General features: G+C 42.7%; 1 protein-coding gene across 2 annotated transcripts; it reads left to right on the forward strand.

Moving 5' to 3' along the window:
• The first annotated feature begins 88 nt into the window (after positions 1 to 88).
• On the forward strand, positions 89 to 22,543 carry OAS1 (2'-5'-oligoadenylate synthetase 1, 40/46kDa). 2 transcript variants are annotated; one of them, XM_011997909.1, is made up of 6 exons: positions 89 to 539; positions 1,879 to 2,167; positions 4,358 to 4,542; positions 9,689 to 9,918; positions 10,722 to 10,875; positions 22,234 to 22,543. In XM_011997909.1, exons 1-6 carry the CDS (start codon positions 96 to 98, stop codon positions 22,276 to 22,278), a joined length of 1,347 nt encoding a protein of 448 aa, XP_011853299.1. In that variant the 5' UTR covers positions 89 to 95; the 3' UTR covers positions 22,279 to 22,543. The 2 variants fall into 2 exon arrangements, with proteins under 2 accessions (XP_011853299.1, XP_011853298.1); XM_011997908.1 differs by lacking the exon at positions 22,234 to 22,543 and adding an exon at positions 12,552 to 13,070.
• The last annotated feature ends 29 nt before the right edge of the window (positions 22,544 to 22,572 follow it).

Raw genomic sequence — 22,572 nt, forward strand, 5'->3', positions numbered from 1 at the left:
AGACAACTGTGAAATGATTTCATCAACAACAAAAAAAAGATAAAGAAGGAAACACAAAATCTGTTAAATATTATTTATGTTGGCTGGGGGTTAAAATGCATTCCCAGAATAGAGTTCAGAGAAAGGCTGGGCTGCTAGTTGCTGGTTTAAGGACAAAGGGTAAGTTTCAGGAAGCAGAAAGCAAGCAGATGAAATTCAGCACTGGAATCAGGGGAGTGTCTGATTTGCAAAAGGAAAATGAAAAGACGGCTCCTCCCTTCCGAGGAAACGAAACCAACAGCAGCCCAGGCTCGGTCAGCAGAAGAGATAAAAGTGAACAGGTCTGGGAGCCAGTTCTGTTGCCACTGTCTCTCCTGTCGATGATGGATCTCAGAAAAACCCCAGCCAAATCTCTGGACAAGTTCATTGAAGACTATCTCTTGCCAGACACGCGTTTTCGCATGCAAATCAACCATGCCATTGACATCATCTGTGGGTTCCTGAAGGAAAGGTGCTTCCGAGGTAGCTCCTACCCTGTACGTGTGTCCAAGGTGGTAAAGGTGAGTCCAGGCCTGCCTGGTCAGGGGAGGGGTGGCTGAACGCACAAGCGTTGAGATTGAGAGTGAGAGAGAGAAAGAGAAAGAGAGAGAGAGAGAGGGAGAGAGGGAAACCTAGAACCCAGGGTGCAAATGTGAGTACACACAGCTGAGATCTTCTGGGCTGGTGGTTTCTTACTTATCCACACAGTATGATAAAATAGATTCTGGGGTGAAATGCTACATCCCTATTATTAACAAGTGACCCTCCCCCCGACCTTCCCATTAAAGTTTATGAACCACTGTCCTAGGCCATGCCCATTTCAGAAAAAGGGAAACTGAAGCCCAGCTCTGGTAAACCGCTGGCTAATTAGTGGCCAGGCTAGGGGCTCACCATTTCTGCAGTGAAGAATCATATGTTTTGAAAACAAATAGCATCTGCTGGCTGCAAGACCTTGAGCGAGTCACTTAACTGCTCTGTGTCCCAGTTTCCTCAGCTATAATCCCCCATACTGTTGCAGTCTTGCCAATGCACCTTAATGTAGCAGCTTCTCATTGTCTGAATTAGTACCCAAGGTTCTTTGTCCTGCGTCCAAGAAAATTAAGGAACATGGACACAAAGGTGAGCTTGGAGCAAAAGTTCAGTAAGCAAAAGAAGAAAGCTCTCTCTGCTGTGGAGAGGGAAGTCTGAGTGGATTGCCAGATCGCAGATGAATGCAAAAAACTTTTACAAGAAACTGCTCTCTTCCCTGTAACTGTTTGAGAAACTTGTTGTCAGTAAAGCTGTGCAACTCCCCTTACCTTATGCAGCTGTGGGTATGTCTCTAGGCAAGCACAAAGCGTCGCTTCTCTTGTACGTATGACTGTGGATTTGTTTCACGTAAGCCCCACTTCCTGCGCCAGTTTCAGGCAGGCCACTCCTCCAAGGCCCAGCCTTGATCGTTTACCTAACTGATTTTTCCTCCTCTTCCCCTCAACACCTCACAGGGCCGTGCAGATTAAGTGAAATAGTAAGTGTGAACCACCCAGCATGAGCTAGCCTTGGGCATAGTAAAGGACAATGGGAAAAGAACACAGATCCTGGAAGAAGGCCCCCAGGTTTGAACTGTATCTGCCACCTACTAGCTGGGCGATGGGGCTGATATATTATCTCACTGAGCATCCATTTCCCATCTGTAAAATGGGGACTAATGATAATGGCACCCAAATCATAGCATCATTGCGAGCATCATAGGAGTTTAAGATATGCGACGCCTTCAGGACAGTGGCTAATGCTCCATAATGTTAGTGATTGCTCCTGTCATTTTATTTAGGGAGGTTTGCCTCACTAAGCGTCAGTTATTATTCTTGTTGTCTTTTTCAGGGTGGCTCCTCTGGCAAAGGCACCTCCCTCAGAGGCCGATCTGACGCTGACCTGGTTGTCTTCCTCAGTCCTCTCACGACTTTTCAGGATCAGTTAAATCGCCGGGGAGAGTTCATCCAGGAAATTAGGAAACAGCTGGAAGCCTGTCAAAGAGAGAGAGCATTTTCCGTGAAGTTTGAGGTCCAGGCTCCACGCTGGGACAATCCCCGTGCGCTCAGCTTCGTGCTGAGTTCGCCCCAGCTCGGGGAGGGGGTGGAGTTCGATGTGCTGCCTGCCTTTGATGCCCTGGGTGAGAGCTCCCAGCTTCTTTTTCTCCCTCTTCCCATTTCTGAGCAGAAATCTCCCACAGCTTGAGAGCTTTTTGCCCCAACAGGGCATCCCTCTAAAGCAGGGTGGGAGGAGACCTTAGGATCTCTTCCAGGGCAAGAATGAATATGGTCATGATCTATCACAGGAGAGACACTAAACAGCAAATTGGCATAATGTGAGGACAAAGACATTTCTTACAGAACATCTGCAAGGCTTACTGGTTCTGTTTATGGCAAAATGTGTGAATTTTATCTTTCTAAAATCAGGCAGCAAAGATGTGGCTTAAAGTTCATGTTACTTTCATCTTTGTCCCAACATGAGATCTCATCAAACGTATGCAGCATGTTGGGAGATAGATATTTATAATCTGCAGGAACATTTGGACAGGAAGTGTAACCTCTCAGAGGCTCCTTCGCCACATCAGGAGAATTGGTAAAACCACACTGCCTATATCATATCATTATTTTAACTGATAAATGATCATCTACATTCAGCTCTGATGAGTAATAGGTGTTCAAAAATAGGAACTTCCAGCCAAGTATGGTGGCTCATGCTTGTAATTCCAACACTTTGGGAGATTGAGGCGGGAGGGTCGCTTGACCCCAGGAGCTCAAGACCAGCCTGGGCAACAAAGTGAAACCTCATCTCTACTAAAAATTTTAAAACATTAGCCAAGTGTGGTGGTACATGCCTGTGGTCGCAGCTATTCAGGACGCTGAGACTGAACGATCACATGAGGACAGCCAAGGGTTCAAGGTGTCAGTGAGCCACGAATGTGCCACTGTACTCCATCCTGGGCACAGAGCAAGAGCAAGACCCTGTCTCAATCAGTCAATCAATCAAAACTATGAATTTCCCAGCTGTATATGAAGGCGCCTCAGAACACCACAGTGAACTCAGAGAGGGACACGGAATAGTTCAGATTTTAATTTGTTGAGGGAAATGCAATGACGTCTGTCACAAGCCAAACAAACAGCTACTATTAAATTGTTTGAACTTACTGATTAGTGGCTACTAATTAATAGTTGGTCATTAAACAATAATTAGTGATTAATTATCAAGTAATTAGTACTTAACTAAAGGTACTGTCACAGTTTCCTTTAGTCCTAGAGCAGCCATAAAAATAAAAGGCTGACACTCCAAAGACACCAGGGCGTGAGAAAGTTTTGGATTCTCTCACTTGTGCCATCTCCTGTGTTGGGGGCTAGAGTGCAACGGTTGTAAAAGACAAGAGGGAGAAGGCTGGTCACAGTGGCTCACACCTGTAATCTCAGCACTTTGGGAGGCCAAAGTAGGGGGATCACTTGAGGTCAGGAGTTCAAGACCAGCCTGGCCAACATGGTGAAATCTCATCTCTACTAAAAATACAAAAATTAGCTGGGCATGGTGGTGCGTGCCTGTAATCGTAGCTACTTGGGAGGCTGAGGCAGGAGAATTGCTTGAACCCAAGAGATGGAGACTGCAATGAGCCAAGATCATGCCATTGCACTCCAGCCTGGGCAACACAGCGAGACTCCATCTTGGAAAAAAAAAAAAAAAAACGAAGTAGGGTGAAACAATAGACAGCCATGGGAGTTAGGGGGCTTTTTAGACAGGATCCTGAGGGAGGGTCCCTGAGCCTGAGTGATGAGAAGGAGTGAAACTTGGGAAGATCTGGAGGTTCTGGGAAGAGGAACGGCAAGTACAGAGGCCCTGCAGCAGCAGTGACCGTGGCACATTTGAAGAAGAGAGAAAAAGTCAGAGAAGTAGAAAGTGGGCAAAGGAAGCAAGAGAGGAGGTGAGGTGAGAGAGGTTCCAGAGACCAGATCACACTAGACATCATTGGCCACCATAAGGACTCTGGGTTTTAAAAGTCCAGATGTTGTGGGATGCAGGAAGCAGCGTGATCAGATTTTAAAAGTTCTCTCTAGGTGCCAGGTTGAGAACAGGCTGTGGGGGAACCTGTAAAGAGGTGGCTGCCATAGTTCCGGCGAGTGATGTGGTGGCTTGGATGGGGTGATGGCAGTGGAGAGGGCAGGAGGGAGGATCGGGAATGGACCTCAGGCTTCCCAGTCCTGGGTTTGTTGCACTTTCCAATCAAATCCCATGGCAAGGGGGATTGTCCCCTCAGAGTGACTGAAGGAACTTCTGAGAAGAGCTGACACCTAAATTGTGGGTTTTGCCCGAACAGGTCAGTTGACTGGCGGCTGTAAACCTAACCCTCAAATCTATGTCGAGCTCATCGAGGAGTGCGTCGACCTACAGAAAGAGGGCGAGTTCTCCACCTGCTTCACAGAACTACAGAGAGACTTCCTGAAGCAGCGCCCCACCAAGCTCAAGAGCCTCATCCGCCTAGTCAAGCACTGGTACCAAAATGTATGGCCCTCCTACCAGGCCTGGCAGATCCTGTCTCGACTGGGAGCAGAGGGGGGGTTGGGGGAGCAGAGAAAGACGGGAGTGAAGGAAAGAGGAGGGGGAGTGGTGGAGGGAAACAGAGGGAGGGAAAGAGGAGAGAAAGGAAAAAGAGGTGGAGAGGGTAGAGGGAGGAGGCTGCAACAGAAGGGAGAATGAAAGGGAAGGAAGAGAGGAAGGAAGGGATTTTGGTGTTCTGTTCACTGCTTTATCCCCAGAACTTAAAACAGCCTGGTGCATAATAGGTGTAAATAATTGTTGAATAAATGAATCAATGCTACACACACACACACACACACACACACACACAGAGAGAGAGAGGCAAAGAGAGAGAGAGAGAGGCAAAGAGAGAGAGAGAGAGTCAACCACACTCTTCAGAAGGTGGATAAGTTAAAACAAGAGTTTCAAACAAATATATGTTCAGATGCTCTTTCCTCCCACTTACTGGCTAGCTGGCCTTAAGTAAGCAACTTAACCTTTCTGTTATTTCTGCTTTCTCATCTGCAATGAGTAGCATGCCACAGCTACAGTAACATGGCATATAGTCGGTCCTGATTAATGTGGCATCTTTTAGCCACCACAAGAGTACACATAATAAAAACTAACATGTATTATGTGCTTAGCTCATCTATGTTTTGCAGATGTGATACACTTTTCTGTTCACTTTTAAATGCCCTGCATCTTAGTCAACTTTAGCAGTGATTCTGTAAGTTAGATAAGGTTAGGTATTATTATGAAACCCATTTTACAACAAGAGAAACTCCTTGGGTCACACGGCTTATTCGGCCAATCAGTAGCAGAAGTAAAATTTGAATTTGGCTGGGCATGGTAGCTCACACCAGTAATCCCAGCACTTTGGGAGGCCAAGGCAGGTGGATTGCTTGAGCCCAGGAGTTCAAGACTAGCCTGAGCAACATGGCAAAACCTCATCTCTACAAAATAAACTAAAAATTTAGCCAGATGTGATGGTGAACACCTGCAGTCCCAGCTACTGGGGAGGCTGAGGTGGGAGGATTGCTTGAGCCTGGGAGGAGGTGGTTACAGTAAGTCAAGACTGTGCTACTGCACTCCAGTCTGTATGACAGAGCAAGATCTTGCCTCAAACAAACAAACAAACAAAAACTCAAATTTCGGTCTACTGACTTAAGAGTTTGCCTGATAATAATAGGCATTCAATATATATTTCTTGAATGAATGAATGAATGAATGAAAATAATCAGGGATACATTTTCCAATTTAAAAGTAACACCTCTAGGTAAAAAAAAAAAAGACAATCATTTAGTTGCTAGACTTCTAAGTGTTTGCTGTTCCATGAATTTTAATCATGGAGCCTGAGCATTGTAGAACTTACAAAAGCAGTTCTTGACAAAAGCAGCACTGCCCCCAGGGACATATTGAAAATTAATGAGGGTGTTTTTGGTAACCGTGGTAATGGGAGGACATGGGTGCTACTTACATTTAGTGGAAAGAAGGCAGGAATACTAATTGCTGTACAATGATTACGAGAGTCCTGCACGGCCAAGGATTGTCTTTTTCTTTCTTTCTTGATGCTTTTCTCCTTTAAAACAAGACAAGATTACAGTATTTTAACTCCACTAACCACCATCATCACCACCTCCAACTTGTATGCTACATTTCCTGTATATTTCAAGTCTCTTTATATTTTCAAGTGCCTCGAAGTATTATTATTGTTTTACAGCCAAATGTTTAATTAATCTACTCACAGATTTACCACTTTCTTCACTATTCATTCTTTCTTACACCTCTAACATTCCATCTGGGGTAATTTTCCTAAATGACCATACATCCTTTGGGATTTCTTTTGATGATGGTCTATTGGTAGTAAACTCTCTCAGTTTTTGTCTGAAAATGTCATGCTTTTGCCTTCATTGTTGAAGGGTGCTTTTGCTGGGTGGTCATTTCAGTACATTAAATATATCATTCCATCTTCCACTGTCATCATTAAAAAGTCAGTTGCCAGTCTTTACTGCAGCTCTTTTGTAGGTAACCTATCTTATTCCTCTGGCTGCATGTAAAGGTTTTCTCTTTGTCTTTGATTTTGTTTAGCTTCAGTCTGCTGTGTCTTAATGATGGGTTCCTATTATTTGTCCTGATAGAGATTCCTTTAAGAGTCCTGAATCTGTGGATAGATATCTTTAATCAGTTTTGAAACTTCTGAGCCATCCTTCTAAAAGATTGATTCTCCCTCATTCTCTCCTCACCTTCCGGAATTCCAATTAAATGTATGTTAGATCCTGCTCTATCTTTCATATCTCTATACTCTCTTCTGTATTTTTCATCTTTTTGTCTATTTTTCCATGCTTTATTCTGAATAGTTTCTTCTAATCTACCTTCCAATTAACTAATTTTCTCTTTAGCTATATCTAATTTGCTGTTGTACTATTAATTACAGTTGCCATTTTTATCCTAAAATTTCTATTTCATATTTTTGTATCTACCATGTTACTTCTTATGGCTTTTAATTCCCTGCTAACTATTGAAAGTTCTTATTTTATCCTGTGAATATGATATTCCTACTTATTTTATTTTTAATTTTTATTATTTGTTAATCTTATGTTTTATTTGCACTTCTTTTCTGTGACATGAGCACACACAGATTCATGTGTATACATATATGGCTCTGATACCTGATACCTCTCCTTTCCTGTCCTCATTCAAACCGCTGATCACAGAGAGACAACTATGTTTTTTTAATTTTTCTATTTCAATAGGTTTTTGGGGGAACAGGTGGTGTTTGGTTACATGAATAAGTTCTTTAGTGGTGATTTCCGAGATTTTGGTACACCCATCACCCAAACAGTGTACATTGTACCCAATGTGTAATCTTTTAACCCTTGCCACCCCCCACCTTTTCCCCAAAGTTCTCCAAGTCCCATGTATCATTCTTATGCCTTTGCTTCCTCATAGCTTAGCTCCCACATATGTGAGAACATACAATGTTTGGTTTTCCATTCCTGAGTTACTTACTTAAAATAGTAGTATCCAATTCCATCCAAGTTGCTGTGAATGCCATTATTTTGTTCCTTTTTATGGTTGAGTAGTATTCCATGGTGTGTGCATGTGTATGTGTGTGTTTAACATTTTCTTTATCCACTCATTGATTGATGGGCATTTGGGTTGGATCCATATTTTTGCAATTGCAAATTGGGGTGTTATAAACATGTGTGTGCAAGTATTTTTTTTGTATAATGACTTATTTTCCTCTGAGTGGATACCTACTAGTGGGTTTGCTGGATCAAATGGTAGATCTACTTTTAGTTCTATAAGGAATCTCCACACTGTTTTCCATAGTGGTTGTATGAGTTTACATTCCCACCAATAGTGTAAAAGTGTTCCCTTTTCCCCACATCCAGACCAACATCTATTTTTTTTTTTATTTTTTATTATGACCACTCTTGCAGGAGCGAGGTGGTATCACACTGTGGTTTTGATTTGCATTTCCCTGATAATTAGGGATGTTGAGCATTTTTTCCATATGCTTGTTGGTATTTGTATATCTTCGTTTGAGAATTCTCTGTTCATGTCCTTAGCCCACTTTTTGATGGGGTTGTTTGTTTTTTCCTTACTGATTCGTCTGAGTTCTTTGTAGATTCTGGATATCAGTTGGATGTATAGATTGTGAAGATTTTCTCCCGTTCTGTGGGCTGTCTGTTAACTCTGCTAATTATTTCTTTTGTTTTGCAGAAGCTTTTTAGTTTAATTAAGTCCCATCTATTTATCTTTGTTTTTGTTGCATTTGCTTTTGGGTTCTTTGTCATGAAGTCTTTGCCTAAGCCAATGTGTAGAAGGGTTTTTTGGATGTTATCTTCTAGAATCTTTATGGTTTCAGGTCTTAGATTTAAGTATTTGATTCATTTTAAGTTGATTTTTATATAAGGGCAGAGGTGAGGATTCAGTTTCATTCTTTTACATGCAACTTGCCAATTATCCCAGGATCATTTGTTGAATAGGGCGTCCTTTCCCCACTTTATGTTTTTGTTTGGTTTGTCGAAGATCAGTGGCTGTAAGTGTTTAGCTTTATTTCTGGGTTCTCTGTTCTGTTCCATTGGTCTATGTGACTATTTTTATACCAGTACCATGTTGTTTTGGTGACTATGGCCTTATAGTATAGTTTGAAGTCTAGTAATGTAATGCCTCCAGATTTGTTCTTTTTACTTAGCCTTGTTTTGGCTATGTGGGCTCTTTTTTGGTTCCATATGAATTTTAAGATTGTTTTTTCGAGTTCTGTGAAGAATGATGATGGTATTTTGATGGGAATTGCATTGAATTTGTAGATTGTTTTTGGCAGTATGGTCATTTTCACGATATTGATTCTACCCATTCATGAGCATGAGATGTGTTTCCATCTGTTTGTGTCATCTATGAATTCTCTCAGCAATGTTTTGTAGTTTTCCTTGTAGGGTTCCTAGTTATTTTAAAGTCTGTATTCAGTCTTTCAATATTTAAAGTTTTGTAAGTTTATTACTATTTCTCTTTTTTCTGTTGGTCATAACTCTTAGTGTTTTGTTTCCTTTTGTGCCTGGTTGCATATGTGCTGGTCATTGTATTTGAAAATTATGTGTGAAATAATTTCAGGTTTTGGATTATGTATACTCCTCCAGAAAGAACTTCATTTGCTTCTGTGCATGTCTTAGGAACATTACAAGTCCTTCTTCTCAGTTAATTTTCATAGCATCCTTATAAGATAGGTGCTATTATGATCACTCACTTAGCAGATGAAAATAATGAGGTCTGTGAGTCTAAGTCATCAACTTAGAATCGGACAATGGTGAAGCCAGGATTCAAACTCACATCAATAAGAATCCAGCACTCTTGACAAGGGGCCAGCACACTTTAAAAAAAAAAAACAAAGGGCTAGATAGTAAATATTTTAGACTTTGTGGACTGCACAGCCTCTGTTGCAGCTACTTAACCCGTGCCTTTGTAGCATGAATGCAGTCCTAAACTATACATAAATGAATGAGCCTGAATTTGTTCCAAGGAAACTTTATAAAAACCGGTGGCAGGCTGGATTTGACCCATGAGAAATGGAGTTTACACAAAAGTTGAGCAAACCAATTGTTTTTCTGATTGTTTTTCCTCTTCTCAGTGTAAGAAGAAGCTTGGGAAGCTGCCACCTCAGTATGCCCTGGAGCTCTTGACAGTCTATGCTTGGGAGCGAGGGAGCATGGAAAGAGATTTCAACACAGCCCGGGGATTTCGGACGGTCTTGGAATTAGTCATAAACTACCAGCAACTCTGCGTCTACTGGACAAAGTATTATGACTTTCAAAACCCCATTATTGGAAAGTACCTGAGCAGGCAGCTCAGGAAACCCAGGTATGCTATCCCCACGTGGCTTAGCTCCCCTATGTAAACGAACACCTGGACACAGGTACAGTGCCTTGGAAATGGAGAAGGTGGGAGGGCTCCCCACTTAGTGAGAATCTCCTCTTGCCTGTCATTCATACTGGGCATTTTACTACTGCCACCTGATTTAAACACCTACCTCAAACCCTGTGAGGCAGGCACTATCATTTTACAGGTGAGTAAACTGAGGTTCTGAGAGGTAAGGAGCTTGTCCAACCCTTAACAGAAAATGAGTAAAATAGCTGGAATTTGAACTGAAATAAGAACAGCAGCAACAACAATGATAGTAATTGCTCCCAGGCATTGAAAGCTTGCTGTAAGACTAACACATGCTAATATAATAGTAAAAATTATTATCAATATTACTGACATGTATGTTATGTTGTAGTCACTGTGCTGAGCATTTCACATAACTGGGCTTTTTCTATCCTCACACCATAGCCTTTGAGATACGTATGTGGAACTATCTCCATTTTACAGATAAGAATCCTGAGGTTTAGAGAGTTCAAGTGACCTACTCAAGGGCACATCACTCATAAAGGGCAGAGGTGGGATTCAAACCCACATCTGTCTGGCGCAAGTGCAAGGCTCCTTCTCCTCATGCTCACGGCCCCCTGGGGAATAGGGCACTGGGGACATACCCCAGGGAGCCCTTCCTCGTGCTCTGAGTCCTAGTCCATCCCAGGCTGCTATTTTGCTCTCCAAGGAGCATCTGGACTCCCTGGACTGAGCCCCAGCTTCTCACCTGTCCCTCTCTAAATGTTGCTCTGCAGGCCTGTGATTCTGGACCCGGCGGACCCTACAGGAAACCTGGGTGGTGGAGACCCAAAGGGTTGGAGGCAGCTGGCACAAGAGGCTGAGGCCTGGCTGAATTACCCATGCTTTAAGAATTGGGATGGGTCCCCCGTGAGCTCCTGGATTCTGCTGGTGAGACCTCCTGCTTCCTCCCTGCCATTCATCCCTGCCCCTCTCCACGCGGCTTGAGACATATAGCTGGAGGCCATTCTTTCCAAAGAACTTACCTCTTGCCAAATTCCATTTGTATTCATATAGTTCCAGGCTGTGCTCCATATTTAACAGTCATTTTGGTCACAATCGAGGGTTTCTGGAATCTTCACATCCCTTGTCCAGAGTTCATTCCCCTAAAAGTAATAATAATAAGCTGTAGCACCATTTACTGACTGTCTGCTTCGGGCTCAGGTTCTGTCCTAAGCCCTTTAATATACACTATCTCTTTAAATATTCACAACAATCCCATGAGGCATGTTTTCTTTTTTTTATTTTTTATTATTTTAGGTTCAGATGGCACATGTGCCATTTGTTACACAGCTATATTGTGTAATGGTGGAATTTGGGCCTTTATTGATCCCGTCACCCAATTAGTGAACAGAGTACCCAAAAGGAGTTTTTTCAACTCTTGCCCTTCTCCCTCCCTCCTCCCTTTTGGAGTCTCTAGTGTCTATTGTTCCCATCTTTAGCAGATGTTAAGTATTTGGTTTTCTGTTTCTGGGTTAATTCACTGAGGATAATGGCCTCCAGCTGCACCCATGATTTCATTCTTTCTTATGGCTGCATAATATTCCATGGTGTAGATATACCACATTTTCTTTATCCAGTCCACACTGATGGGCACTTAAGTTGATTCCATGACTTTGCTATTGTGAATAGTACTGCGATAAACATATGAGTGCAGGTGTCTTTTGATATAATGATTTCTTTTCCCTTGGGTAGATACCCAGTAGTGGGGTTGCTGAGTTGAATGGACATTCTGTTTTTAGTCATTTAAAAAGTCCCATGAGGTATGTTTTCTATCATTCCCATCTTACAGATGAGACAAAGGCTCAGAGAGGTGAGGTCACTTGCTCAAGGACATCACAAGTGGTGGAAATGGGATTCAAACTCAGTGGACTCTAAAGCCGGTGCTTATGTCACGGTGCTAAACAGCCAGCCTTGTCTCATCCTCACCTTTCATCTGACCAGTGGGAGACTCTGAGCAGCTGAGTGCCTTGGGCTATATAGGGGCAAAGGACCCAGTCTTGGATCTTTCCACCCCCAAGCAGGAATCTGTCTGATTCCAGGGGATTGATGATGTTGCAGATGGCTAGGAATGGAATTTAGTGTGGATGGAATTTAGTGTGCAGGATGTTCTGGGGGAGAGCCACTGGAACCAGCACTCAGGGAAAGGAGGGGAAGAAAGGATAGGAAGAAAGAAAGAGCATAGGGAGAAGTGAACAGGGATGCAAAGCAAATGCCAGCTTCAGCCAACTTCAAGGACAGCCCTGGAGCTGGAATGGCCTTTGGAGCTGCCCCATGGCGACAGAAGTGGCCAGGCCTCTATACCCCTACGTGGACCACTCACTGTGCCTGGGCACCTGGGAAAGGGCATGGCCTTGAGCAAAACGCTCTCTGCAGCTGAGGCAACCCCTAAACGGGCTGAGGGCTGAAGTCTGTCTGCTGCCCACCATCCCAGCAGCTGGGGTTTGTTAGTCTTTCCTCAAAGGGGGATCCAGATGGCATGTCACAGTGTCCACCTTAAATGCTCACTGAATCCAGCTGCAAAGTAGGAAGACTCCCTGATGAGATCATGTGTCTCACCCTTTCAGGCTGAAAGCGACAGTGAAGACGATGAGTCCTACGATCCCAGGATGTATCAGCAACATGGTTACATCCAAACATATGAGTGCCCTCATTTCTCTCAAAGCCCCAGCACACTCCAGGCAGCATCCACTCGACAGGCAGAAGAGAACTGGACATGCACCATCCTCTGAATGCCAGTGCATCTTAGGGAAAAGGGCTCCAGTGTTATCTGGACCAGCCCCTTCATTTCCAGGTGGGACGCTTGATCCAGAGAGGACAAAGGTCCTCAGTGAGCTGGTGTATAATCCAGGACAGAACCCAGGTCTCCTGACTCCTAGCCTTCTATGCCCTCTCTCCTATCATAGATAACATTCCCCACAGCCTCGCCTCGTTCCACCTATTCTCTGAAAATATTCCCTGAGAGAGAACAGAGAGATTTAGATAAGAGAATGAAATTCCAGCCTTGACTTTCTTCTGTGAACCTGATGGGAGGGTTATGTCTAATGTATTATCAATAACAATAAAAATAAAGCAAATACCTTTTATTGGGTGTTTATTAACTTCAAGGCACAGAGCCGCCAAGAAGTACAGATGCCTATCTAGGGGTGTGTGTGTGTGTGTGTGTGTGTGTGTGTGTATACATTGATTCAACAAGAAATATTTATTGAGCACTTACTATGTGCCAAGCATAGCTCTGGGCACTGGGAACATAGCAATGCACAAAAGCAGACAGAAATCCCTGTCCTCATGACCCTGCAGAGTCAAGGTTTCCAGAATTTTTTAAGTAAAAAAAAAAAAAAATCCCTGTCCTTATGGAGTTGACATTTGTGCAAAACATCTTAATATTAGATGGTTTTCCTATTACTAGTAATTCTGAAATAAGCATCCTTGATTTATCCTTTCTCCATATCTCTGAGAAAAATTCTAGAACCTCTCTATGTGACACAGCAGCCACTAGCCACATGTATCAAATGCTTAAAACATAGCTAGTCTAAATCTATGTGTGCTGTGAGTGCAAGATATACTTGGTTACAAAGACTTAGTACAGATCAAAAGAAGGCCAAGTTCTTGCCAACTGATAATTTGTTTAATTGTGTGCTGAAATGACAATTTTAAAATATATTTGAGTTAAATCAAATGAACTTCATCTCTTTCTTTTACCTTTTTAATTGTGTTTACTAGAAAATGTGAAATCACACATGTGGCTTGCATTATATTATGTATTTCTATTGGACAGCTCTGCCCTCCAAGGTAAATCACTGGAATAAAGATTCAACTATACTGACTTACATTGCCACATTGTTACACTGTCCTTGGGACCAAGAATCAGCATATCATTCATAATACTCTAAAATATAAAACTCTCATAAATACTCACAAAAGAACTTGAATGCTCTAATCACCTGAGTTGCTGGTCACTTGGGTGACTGGCAAGCAGTCTTTGGTCTATCCAGATTATATTCTTCCATTTAGTCCCCCAGCACCCCTGTGAGATGGGTTTTGTTGTTATTCTCATAATAGTAAGTGGAATAACTTGAGGTTCTAAGAGGTTGCAGTGCTTGCCCAGGATCGCCCAGCTGGTCAGGGGCAGAGTCTGAACTTGAACCCCTAATCCTTCTCTCTCTAAAGCTCATGTTCTTAATCACTGCAGTATGGTCTCAATGTGTCCTCATTCATTGAATTCGTATTTTTTCCTGCTCTGGCACCATGAGAACCAGAAGCACCAATGTCGAAGGGCAGTGAAAGATGAATGTCCCAGCTCAACCTGAGCACACATTCACCCTTCCTCGGTCTTTTTGTCCTATTTGTAGACTGGATTAGATGATGCCAGTCTACTGATTCAAATATGAATCTCTTTCAGAAACACCCTCACAGAAACACCCAGAAATGATGTTTTACCAGCTATCTGGGCAGCCTTAGCCCAGTCAAGTTGTCACATAAAATCTATCATCGCACACTCCATGCCAATAGGCGAGCGTGGATATCCCAGTGTAATGGTTTCATTGTATTTTACCGTATGGAAAATGTACTTATGTTGCCTTTTGAGAGTGTTTCATTTTATAGCAGTGCCACAACCAACAGCAGGTTAATGGAATCAGTAATCAGTTGTTTGATCAAAGAGCCACATGGCCACATGATCAGCCTTCCATCTACAACAGCACCCAGGAGTGCCCCAGGATTGTTTTTCAAAGGGCATAGACATTTTTGCTGAAAATGACATGGGCTTGTTCCAGAGTCCTGGAGGGGTCTGTGTTATAATTCTCTAATTAGATCTTGCCATAATCTCTGAATGACATCTTTTCCCATGACCAACACTTTGGACACCGTGTGGCCTGCCAGGCTGGTGTGGCCCAAGTAGAGGGGCGACTTGCACTGAAGCCTATACCAGTTGCAGAGCCCTTTAGGATTTAATAAGAGGGTGCTAATTTCTGTACTTCCCTGGCTCTGAGATGTAATAGCGGTTTTGATTTACTATCCTGGCCAGGGAGGTGACATTTTCAAAGGTATCCCCATGACCTTCCTCACTGTGATAGCCTTCACTTAACACTCAGGCCAATGTGGGGTAGTGTCTTTTACCAAGCATGTCCTTTTTGAATATACATTCAGGGGACAGGGAAATGATCACCAGGTCGGTCCATAGACACAGTGGGCATATTACAAGCCTGACTCGGCCAGGGCTCCATTTTTCATTCTTGGTTCCTATATACCCCTACTCTGATGAGGACAGAATCTGATGACGCTTTGGGTTTTCATGCATCGTTATCAATGTTGATCCTCTGCTCAACAGTCTTAGAAATGTTGAGTGATTCCCCTTTTCCAGTGTTATCATCCTCTGAATAAATGGCTATAGGTCCTTTGGGGGAAACCATTACTATATATGCTATGGTGTCACAGGGTCCTTTCCCAAGGGGACTCTGCCTCCTGCTTAGGTTGTTTCCACTGGATTATTGTGAATAGTGCTGCAGTAAACATGGGAATGCAAGTTATCTTTTTGATATCCTGATTTCAATTCTTTTTGATAAATACTCAGAAGTGGTATTGCTGCAACATATGGTAGTTCAATTTTTTTTTTCTTTTTTTCAAGACAGAGTCTCGCTCTGTTGCCCAGGCTGGAGTGCAGTGATGCGATCTCGGCTCACTGCAAGCTCTGCCTTCCGGGTTCACACCGTTCTCCTGCCTCAGGCTCCCAAGTAGCTGGGACTACAGGCACCCGCCACCGTGCCCGGCTAATTTTTTGTATTTTTTAGTAGAGACGGGGTTTCACTCTGTTGGCCAGGATGGTCCCAATCTCCCGACCTCATGATCTGCCCACCTCGGCCTCCCAAAGTGCTAGGATTACAGCTGTGAGTCACCGCGCCCGGCAGTAGTTCTATTTTCAATTTTTTTGAGGAACCTCCATACTGTTTTTCACAGTGGCTCACCAACAGTGTGCAAGAGTTCCCATCTCTCTACATCCTCACACTTGTTATCTTTTGTTCATTTTTTTAAACAATGATAGCCATCCTACCAGGGGTAAGGTGATACTGCATTGTGATTTTGGTTTGCATTTCTCTGATAATTAGTGACATTGACTATCTTTTCATATACCTGTTATCCATTTGTATGTCTTCTTTGGAGAAAGATCTACTCCAATCCTTAGCCCATTTTTAAATCAGATTATTAATTTTTTTGATAGTGAGTTGTAGGAGTTCCTTACGTATTGTGGAGATTAACCCTTATTAGATGTATGGTTTGTAAATATTATCTTCATTCCATAGATTGTCTTTGCAGCCCGTTGATTGTCTTCTTTGCTATGCAGAAGGTTTTTAGTCTGATGTAGTCCCAGTTGCCTATTTTTGCTTTTGCTGCCTGTGCTTTGTATACATGGCCACCTGATCTTTGACAAGACTGCCAAGAATACACAATGGGGAAAGGACAGTGTCTTCAACAAATGGTGTCTGGAAAGCTGAATGTCCACATGCAAAAGAATAAAACTGGACCCTTACCTTACACCACACACAAAATCAACTCAAAATGGATTAAAGACTTAAACATAAGATCTGAAACTGAAACTACTAGAAGAAAATATGGGGAAAACTTCATGACATTGGTCTTCCCAGTGATTTCATGGATGTGACACCAAATGCACAGACAACAAAAGGCATTTATGTTCATATGGCATGTGAGGAAGGGCTTCATTTCCAGTTCTTCCAATGTGGATGCTCAGTTATCCCAGCAGCATTTGTTGAAGGGACCATGCTCTCTCCACTTCTTTGCAAAGCCACCTTTTAAATATTCCCAGAGTCCCTCTATGTGGGAGTCTGTTTCTGGACTCTGCTCTTTTCCATTGCTCTATTTTTTGTGTCCTTGAGTTAATACAACCTTGTCTTAATTACTATAGCCTTATAATTCTTAGTATCTTTGGGAGAACTCTGTTCTCTTTTTATCAAGTCTTTGGTTCCTCTTGGCCCTTTTTATTTCTACATTAATTTTATACTCAATTTGTTAAGCTCCTTCCAAAATACGGGGAGGCATTTGATTAGAATTACACAGATTAGCTTGGGAAGAATAACATCTATATTATATATATAGATATATAGATCCATATAGAATTTGATGATTCTGACCCATGAACTTGGAGTTTCTTTTCATTAATTTTAGCGTTCTTTAGTGACACTGACAATGTTTTATCATTTTCCCTGGAGAGGTCTCTCATGGTTTTCGTCATATGTATTCCTAGGTATTTGTTTCAGTACTATTGTACTTGGCATGCTTTCTTTAATTTCATTTTGTAATGGTTAGTTCATGGGAGATTTAAATGTTTTCAGTGGTGATATTTGGCTATAGCATTATAGGTGATCTTTATACTTTTCTAAATTTTCTGTGGCCATGGGAAATAATAAAGACACTTTTTCTGCAAAAAAAAAAAAAAAAAGAAAGAAAGAAAAAAAAAAGCTTTTGACAAGCATTTCTCTCAGCTAAGCTCTGATAGTTTATGCAAAGTTGGCAGGCACAGGCTACAGAAAGCTCTGGGGTGCTGTTGTTTGGAGCTGCTGGTTCAAGGACAAATTCACAAGATTTGGAAACAGAGGAGCAAGTGTGTAAGGACAAGAGAAACTATCATATAAAATTGAAGCACCCGAGCTGGAAATTTCTGAGCCCCCAGAGATAAATTTCCTCAGCTCCTTCCTGATGAGAAAACAAAACTAAGAAGAGTTAACGTTTAGCCAACAGAAATGAGAGTGAAGCTCACAGAAGAAATTAGGACACAGCAGAAGTGTTTAAAATGAGGAAACGTTCAATGTCAAGTTAGAGGTCCAGGGTTGATGGGTGAACTCTGCACACTCAGCTTCATGTTAGGTCTCCTAGCTCAATGAGGGGGTGAATTTTGATGTACCACTGTCGTTGAGGCCTTGCATGAACTCTCCCAGACCCTCCCCCTTTTCCTCACACAAATCCCCTCCTTGCACAGCCCTCACATCTGTCTGTGAGGTGCCAGGGTCCCCTCTCCCAGCCAGCCACAGGCCAGTATTGCCCCTCTCCAAACTTCCCTTCAGGCAGATCAAACCCAGGGCTCTGGAGTCAGACTGCCTGGGCTCAAATCCTGCTTCTGAATCTTACGAGACGTCAAGTCACTTACCTAACTCCTTGGTGAAACAGACTCTCGTCTGTCAAATGGGAGGTCATGCTTTGGGAGGCCAAGGCAGGAGGATTGCTTGAGCCCAGGAGTTCAAGACCAGCCTGGGTAACAGAGTGAGGTCCTGTCTCTATAAAAATAAAAAAATTTAGCCAGGTGTGGTGGCTCCTGCCTGTAGTCCTAGCTACTCAGGAGGCTGAGGAGGAAGAATTGCTTAAGCCCATGAGGTCAAGGCTGCAGCGAGCCATGATCAAGCCACTGCACTCCAGCCTGGGCAACAGAACAAGACCCTGTCTCAGAAATAAGTAAATAAATAAATACATAAATAAATCTGGGTGCAATTGTGGCTCTTAGTGTTACAGAGAGGACTGAATGAGCTAATGGATGATGGATTTATGCCAGTACCTCACATATAGCTTATCCTGAAGGAAGTTAGAGCTTATTATGATGATTATTCAAAAAATATTTATCAAAGGTCTGCCATGGGCCATGTTCTGGCTCAGTGCTGGGGATGCAAAGATGAGCAAGAGACTCCTCAGGGACAATTTTCTGATGAGGTAACAGGCACTGTTTATGAGTGGTCTAATCAATAGAGTTCTATTTATCTTATAATTATCTAATAAATGATCTAATAATTTATTAGAGGGCTAATAAATCTGATGGCAGGAGCCTGTGGGGGGCAATGGCCAGTTCTTACTATGGTACCCAGGCTGGTCTTGAACTCCTGGGCTCAAGCAATCCTTCTGCCTCCACCTCCCAGCATTCTGCAATTACAGAAGCATGAACAACGGCACTTGGCCTAAAATTTTATGTTAATAAAAAAATGCATGTGTTTGAGGAGTACGACATGATGCTTGAACATCATACTGTGTCGGGGGAAACCAGCCCCCAGTACTTCGAAGTAGATTCTTTTCTATTTTCCCTAAGTGTTGGCTGGTCTGAGAAATAAAGGGCAAGAGTACAAAAGGGAGAAATTTTAAAGCTGGGTGTCCAGGGGAGACATCACATGTCAGCAGGTTCCGTGATGCCCCCTAAGCTGTAAAACCAGCAAGTTTTTATTAGCAGTTTTCAAAGGGGAGAGAGTGTACGAATAGGTGTGGGTCACAGAGATCACATGCTTCAGGGGCGACAAAAAGATCATAGGGCAGAAGGTCAGGGTGAGATCACAAGGTCAGGGTGAAACTAGAATTATTAATGAAGTTTCATGTCCTGCTGTGCATGCATTGTCATTGATAAACATCTTAACAGGGTTCAAGAGCAGGGAACTGGTCTGACTAGAATTTGCTAGGCTGGAATTTCCTAATCCTAGCAAGCCTGGGGGCGCTGCAGGAGGCCAGGACGTATTTCATCCCTTATCTGCAACAGCATAAGGCAGATACTCCCAGAGCACCCATTTTAGAGACCCCACACTGGGAATGCATTCTTTTCCCAGGGCTGTTAATTATTGATATTCCTTATCGGGGAAAGAATTCAGTGATACTTCTCTTACCCATTTTCAGTAATAAGAGAAATAAGGCTCTGTCCTGCCTGGTTCCCAGGCAGTCAGACTTAATGGTTATTTCCCTTGTTCCCTGAACATCACTGTTATCCCGTTCTTTTTTCAAGGTGCCCAGATTTCATATTGCTCAAACACACATGCTTTAAGAACAATTTGTGCAGTTAACGCAATCATCACAGGGTCCTGAGGTGACATACATCCTCAGCTTATGAAGATGACGGGATTAAGAGATTAAAGTAAAGATAGACATAGGAAATTATAAGAGTATTGATTGAGGAAATGATACATGACCATGAAATCTTCACAATTTATATTCTTCTGTCACGACTTTAGCAGGTCCCTCCGTTCAGGGTCCCTGACTTCCCACAACATCACTATATACCTGAAATTAGCAACAATTCTAATTCTCTGGTCACACATCATTCAGAGCATAGGATCTTCGGTGAATTTAAGAAATGCCTTTCTCCCTACTCTTAGCCGTGTGACTCCCAGAATCCTGTGAAAGTAAAGATCTTGTGTTTGGCCATAGGAGATTTCTATTCACCATCTTTGCTCTCTCCCACAAATGGTGAGGTCTCCACAGTCTCCCACATGACAGCTTTGTACTAAAATCAACCTTACTCTATAGAACATGCATGATTATGGCAGGACTACTACGATCTTGGTATATCACATGGGACAAAGTTTGATGTATTAGTTAGGCCAACATTAGCTGCTGTAACAAATAGTCCCCCAAGCTGCAGCATGGCTCAGATGCAGTATAAGTGTCTTTTTCACTTATATCAAGCAAGAATTATCAGATTTTCTGATTTTTTTTCCACTGTGTTAATGTAGGGAGAAGTTGTCAGAGGTCACATCACAGTTCACAGCAACCATCTATGTTTGGGAGCAAGGATGCTGGAAACAGAATCCAGCATAGTTGTAGCTTGTCCAAAATTACAGACACCTTTGCATTTACTGAACTGAATCCTATGACTTGAAGACCAAAGACTGTATCATGCCTAAAGGGACAGCCTCAGAACTGTGGATGCCTGTCCCTCCTGGTTTGGGTTTGTGCTGACCATAAGCAAATCCACTGAACTCAGGATCACTGTATAAAGTGACATATTGAGCCTAGTGCCAGAATAAATCTGAACAAAATGAGGGTTCATTTTAATAGCAACAGGCTGCTGATGCAGGCATCAACTCCATCAAACTGTGTTCCTTCAAATGTTATGTTCCCCTGAGAGTATCCCACACCCTGACATCACACATTCACTCAGTGAAACACACATTCATTCGGGGAGCTCTTTCTCTTTCTCTCTTCTCTAACACACACACTCTCCTTGGTTAGCTGGCTGCTGATCAACATTTCTGGATATACTGGTTTTTGGGAAAATAGGATGGTTGGCTTCCAACCCCAGATTTTTCACTGATGGGTTCCATATTTACACCATCTTGGCCAAAGTCTCTGGGTCACCATTTCCACACATACCCACACACTATAAAGAGATGCTTTTTCTGGGCCTTCTGTTCATGCAGTCTGGAATTGTATTTACTTTTGTTTTGGGGCATCCTGGGTAGCTCATTCCACTAATAGGCATAACCATAACCATTGCAGTCTCCACTTACTGACATTTACAACTTTCCAGACACACGCTAGGGAACTTACATTCATTATTTCATTTTATTCTCACATCACAACCTTGTGAGGTGGAGGAGCATGATGGAAGGAGGAAGGAGCTAAAAGCAAGGAATCTGGAGTCCAACTGCCTGGGTTCAAATCCTGGCTCTACCAATTACCAACTCTGTGACATGGGGCTAATTTCCTAACCTCTCTATGCCGTTTCCCTATCTCTAAAAGGAACCTGACAATAGCATCTACCTCATAGGATTTGTACAAGGATTAAATGAGTTAATATTGGCCAGGCGCGGTGGCTCAAGCCTGTAATCCCAGCACTTTTGGGAGGCCGAGACGGGCAGATCACGAGGTCAGGAGATCGAGACCATCCTGACTAACACGGTGAAACCCCGTCTCTACTAAAAAATACAAAAAACTAGCCGGGCGAGGTGGCGGGTGCCTGTAGTCCCAGCTACTCAGGAGGCTGAGGCAGGAGAATGGCATAAACCCAGGAGGCAGAGCTTTCAGTGAGCTGAGATCTGGCCACTGCACCCCAGCCTGGGCGACAGAGCGAGATTCCATCTCAAAAAAAAAAAAAGAGTTAATATTTATAAAGTGTTTGGAATGATACCTGACATCTCGTAATTGTTTGATAAATAAAATCCATTTCAATGACGAGGAAACAGACTCAGAAGAGGGCACTCATTTGCTCATGTGGTACAGATAGGTTCCAGACTCAAACTCAAGACCATCTGACTCCAAAACATCTAAAACTGTTGCCCTGCATTCTCTTTATTTGACAGATAATAAAACTTAGGCTCAGAGAAGCTAAGTGACTCGCCTGGGACCGCACAGCAAAACAACACGAAAAAGACCTAGGGTCTCCTGACTGCCAGAGCGGAGATGCTTCTATAGGCTTTTCTCACTGATGCTCTCTGGGCAGACAGGCTGCTTAATATGAGAGTGAGCACACACTCCTTTTTTCATTTTCAGGTAAACCTGACACCGGTTGGCAGAAGGCACTACACCAATAATTAGTGAACATGTGGTGAATTTGCAGCAGACAAGAGGAGCCTCATTATCCTATATTTTCCAGGTTGCTTAGGGAGGCAGGAATCACAGCAAGGAAAATCTTCAATAATAAACAGACGTCTCATAAAATTAATTGCAACCCAACCTCTCTCTCTACTTAAAATTAGCATCTATTTCCAGCTCTGCTTTCAATGCCCCCATATGCATATATGTGAACTCCCTCCCTCTCTTCCTCCCTCTCTCCTTCTTTCTTTCTCTCTCCCTCATAAAAAAATAAAATTTAAGAAAAAAATACTAGGT

The sequence above is a fragment of the Mandrillus leucophaeus genome, unplaced genomic scaffold, assembly GCF_000951045.1.
Source record: "Mandrillus leucophaeus isolate KB7577 unplaced genomic scaffold, Mleu.le_1.0 Scaffold55, whole genome shotgun sequence".
Classification (NCBI taxonomy): domain Eukaryota; kingdom Metazoa; phylum Chordata; class Mammalia; order Primates; family Cercopithecidae; genus Mandrillus; species Mandrillus leucophaeus.

Bases quoted from the DNA above. Each gene is read 5' to 3' on its own strand.
- OAS1 (XM_011997908.1), top strand. From the start codon at position 96: ATGCATTCCCAGAATAGAGTTCAGAGAAAGGCTGGGCTGCTAGTTGCT. The intron at 540-1,878 runs GTGAGTCCAGGC...TGTCTTTTTCAG, and splicing joins GTGTGTCCAAGGTGGTAAAG to GGTGGCTCCTCTGGCAAAGG. The intron at 10,876-12,551 runs GTGAGACCTCCT...TCACCCTTTCAG, and splicing joins TGAGCTCCTGGATTCTGCTG to GCTGAAAGCGACAGTGAAGA.